Consider the following 3,948-nt stretch of genomic DNA (forward strand, 5'->3'; position numbering starts at 1 on the left):
TAAATAACTTTTTCTGTTTGTTGATATATAAATTAAAAATATATATCATATAAAGAATATGATAAGATATATACACAGGACTTTTAAATTTTTTTAAAAAATTTAAAAATATATAATAATAAAGTTTAATTTTATTGATTTACAAAATAAAAATTGCAAATGAAACCAAACCATTCAATTCTATTAGAAAATAACTCAAACATGTTGGAATCAAAAGTAATTTTTTATAGTTTTCAATTTAATTGAATTTGGTTTTGAACGGCCCTTACTATAAGTTACAGGTACTCCCAATAAACGAAACCAAATTTCAAAAACCAACTCATCAGTCTCTTTTCCTTTCTGAAACAAACAATGGCATGGTTTCAACTTTAAACCCATAATTTTCACTGAAACATGGCAATGTATTTGAGAGATGGTTGTTCCTTATTACTGAAACTTCGCAAATCTCCAATCCCATTTGTTTTAACCACAAACCCAATTTCAAATCCTGACAAACCCAACCTCAATCCCTCTCCAATTCCAGAATCCCAAGTTATACAAGTACTGAAACATGAACCTGACATTGTTTCATCACTTGAATACTTCAAATCTTTAGCAAATTCAGGAACTTTCAAACACACCCATTCAACATACCAAATCATGATTGAAAAGCTTGGAAGAAACAATGAAATGGATGCTGTTCAGTATCTTTTGCAACAGATGAAGCTAGAAAGTGTACCTTGTTCTGAAGAGTTGTTCATTTCTGTGATGGATTCGTATAGAGGAGCAAAGTTGGGTGAACAAGGTTTGAAAATGTTTTATAGGATTAGGGAATTTGGGTGTAAGCCTAGTGTTAAGATATATAATCATCTTTTGGATGCTTTGCTTGGTGAAAACATGTTTAAGATGATTAGTCCTCTTTATAAAAACATGAAAGGTGAAGGATTGGAACCGAATGTTTTTACGTATAATATTCTTCTTAAGGCGCTTTGTAAAAATGGGAAGGTTGATGGTGCCTGCAAGCTGCTTGAGGAAATGTCTAATAAGGGTTGTCCTCCCGATGATATTAGCTACACTACTATAATCTCGTCTATGTGTAAATTGGGTGAAGTGGATAAAGCGAAAGAGCTAGCTATGAGATTTGAACCTGTAGTGTCGGTTTATAATGCTTTGATTCATGGAGTGTGTAAGGGATATAGGATTAACGAGGCGTTTGATTTGATGAAAGAGATGGTGGGTAAAGGGGTTGACCCGAATGTTGTTAGTTACTCGACGGTTATTAGTTGTCTTTCTGATATGGGGGACGTTGACTTGTCGCTTGCAGTTTTTGCGCAAATGTTTGTGAGAGGATGCAGTGCTAATGTTCATACATTTACTTCTTTGATAAAAGGTTATTTTGTGCGAGGGAGACTCGGCGATGCTCTTGGTTTGTGGAATCTCATGATTCGAGAGGGAGTTAAGCCAAATGTAGTCTCGTACAACACTCTTATACACGGTCTTTGCTCCAATGGGAGGATGGATAAGGTGGTATCGGTATGGAATCAGATGGAGAAAGATTTTGTCCGTCCAAACGTAACCACATATAGCACTATCATTCACGGCTTTGCGAAATCTGGGGATTTGATTAGCGCTTGTGAAATATGGAACAAGATGATAAATTGTGGTTGTCGTCCAAATGTTGTGGCGTACACCTGCATGGTGGATATCCTTTGTCAGATGTCTATGTTTGATCAAGCTTTTGATCTTATTGATAATATGATTTCCGATGGTTGTCCTCCAACTGTTGTTACATTCAACAACTTTATCAAGGGCTTGTGTCGTCGCGGAAGAGTAGAATGGGCGATGAGTGTGCTTGATCAAATGGAGAAATATGAATGTTTACCTAACATCAGAACATATAACGAGTTATTGGATGGCCTCTTTAGGGCGAACGCATTCAGAGAGGCTTGTGGACTTATAAGAGAGTTGGAAGAAAGGAAAATGGAGTTAAATTGTGTCACTTACAACACTATCATGTATGGTTTATCTTTTCAAGGAATGCATCAACAAGTTTTGCAGCTTTTGGGGAAAATGTTGGTAAATGGAGTTAAGCCAGATGACATTACAGTGAATATAACTATTAATGCATATTGTAAGCTGGGTAAGGTTAGAACAGCTATCAAGGTTTTGGATAATATCACTGCTGAAAAGGAATTTTGTGCAGACATAATAACACATACTATTATTTTGTGGGGTATCTGTAATTGGTTAGGCACTGAAGAGGCTAGTGTGTATCTTCATGAAATGTTGAATAAAGGAATCTTTCCCAATATTGCCACTTGGAATGTGTTGGTTCGAGGCTTCTTTAGTAACTTGGGTCATATGGGACCAATCCGCATTTTGGATGATATACTGGAAACTTGATAATATAGTTTGCAGTTTTTCAGAAACTGATTCCCAGCCGTCAAAAAGTGAATTTAGAGTGGGGAGATCGTGACCACTGATAATATTCTAATGTTTAAAACCAAATTGTCATATTTATGATACGGGGTTTTCAATCTTGTACAAATGGTGTGGTCATTCACCCAACTGCTTGACTGCAGTGGACTGCGAGTTACAACTGCAGGCAATCCAGGTCCATAATTTCCAGCTTCATGGCCCTCAGTTATCACAATTTTCAACAGTATGTAACAGATTACCACATTACAGGTGCCTAGCTGGGAGCAGTGAAAGTATGGAGAATGAATGCGGTAGTGGTGGAATCTCTGGTAGAATTACAGTATTCAATTTCGGCTCTCTCCAAATGTGACATGCTGCTGCGAATCTAGTGTAGTTTTTTTATTATAAGTGTACCTTAATTTGCTAAATTGTCACATAAGATTTATGATCTTCAGGCAGCATCAATATGATTAGTATAAGCGGTTTCTTTTTTCTTATGAAGTTCGATTCTAAAAACAAAGCATGCTGCGTGCAGTGTGAACAGAAAGTGGCAGCTGCGCATGTGGTTGATTATGCTAATTGCAACGTAGAACAGGTTGTAGATTCATATGTACAACTCTATTTTAACATTGTATTATGTATTAAATCGAAATCTGGCCGATTTAAGTTTCAATTATATGCTTAACAGTTAACACAGGTTTCTTTAGACAAACTGAACGGAGGAGTTTCATAATGTGTTGCTATTCAAGCCTTTATTTATATGCTTAAATTTGTTTTGTTTTCATCTTCACAACTTTTTTCTCTAAACTAGCATGCCATATTTTATTTATTTACTATGTTGATCTTAAGCATGTGGTTGTTTATTTACTAGTTAAACTGTGTCGTGAATTTTAATTTCAGGTTTGATAGATAAGTTATGTCTTTGTTTTTATGAATTTTCAATTACTTTCTCCATTCTGATTTATTTTCACCAGCTGCATTGCTTTTTTCTCATTTATCAATTGAGGTGTAGTTTGTAAGTTCCATTCAAAAGAGCAACAAGAGAATATTGAGTTTGTATTTCATAATTTTGTTTTTATTGTTAGTGTGTCAGTGATTTGTGTAGAGGTAGGAGCATGTTTGACTAACATTTTCTTCGAAACGATCTGTTCCTTAACGAAATGAATGTCCAACTCGATGTATTTTGTTCGTGCATGAAGTATTGGATTATGTGAAAGCAAAACAACACTCAAGTTATCACAAATGACTGTGGGAGGAAGAAAAGGAATATGAAGTCAGTGAGAAGAGAATCCAACCAAAGTAGTTCAAACGTAGTATGAGCGCAGGACTACGATATTCGGCTTTAGCACTTGATCGTGCTACCAGAGGTTGTTTCTTAGAACTCCAAACAACCAAATTTGATCCAAAGTGTAGACACATGAGCCCGAGGTCGAACGTCGATCATTCAGGTCGCTTGCCAAATTTAAGTCACTATAAACTCAAAGGGTGAAATTCTGATCAATGAAGGCTGGCATAAGAAGAAGACCATGTGAAGAGGTGAAAATTAAATAA

The 3,948-nt window shown here is 35.8% G+C and overlaps 1 protein-coding gene across 1 annotated transcript; it reads left to right on the top strand.

Moving 5' to 3' along the window:
* The first annotated feature begins 290 nt into the window (after positions 1-290).
* LOC127097067 (pentatricopeptide repeat-containing protein At3g48810) lies at positions 291-3,133 on the top strand. Its single transcript, XM_051035580.1, has 2 exons — positions 291-2,593; positions 2,668-3,133. Exon 1 carries the CDS (start codon positions 394-396, stop codon positions 2,380-2,382), a length of 1,989 nt encoding a protein of 662 aa, XP_050891537.1. The 5' UTR covers positions 291-393; the 3' UTR covers positions 2,383-2,593; positions 2,668-3,133.
* Positions 3,134-3,948: the final 815 nt, after the last annotated feature.

Source organism: Lathyrus oleraceus, chromosome 6 (assembly GCF_024323335.1).
Source record: "Lathyrus oleraceus cultivar Zhongwan6 chromosome 6, CAAS_Psat_ZW6_1.0, whole genome shotgun sequence".
Taxonomy (NCBI): domain Eukaryota; kingdom Viridiplantae; phylum Streptophyta; class Magnoliopsida; order Fabales; family Fabaceae; genus Lathyrus; species Lathyrus oleraceus.

Excerpts from the sequence above, each read along its gene's own strand:
- LOC127097067 (XM_051035580.1), top strand. The coding sequence starts at position 394 with ATGGCAATGTATTTGAGAGATGGTTGTTCCTTATTACTGAAACTTCGC.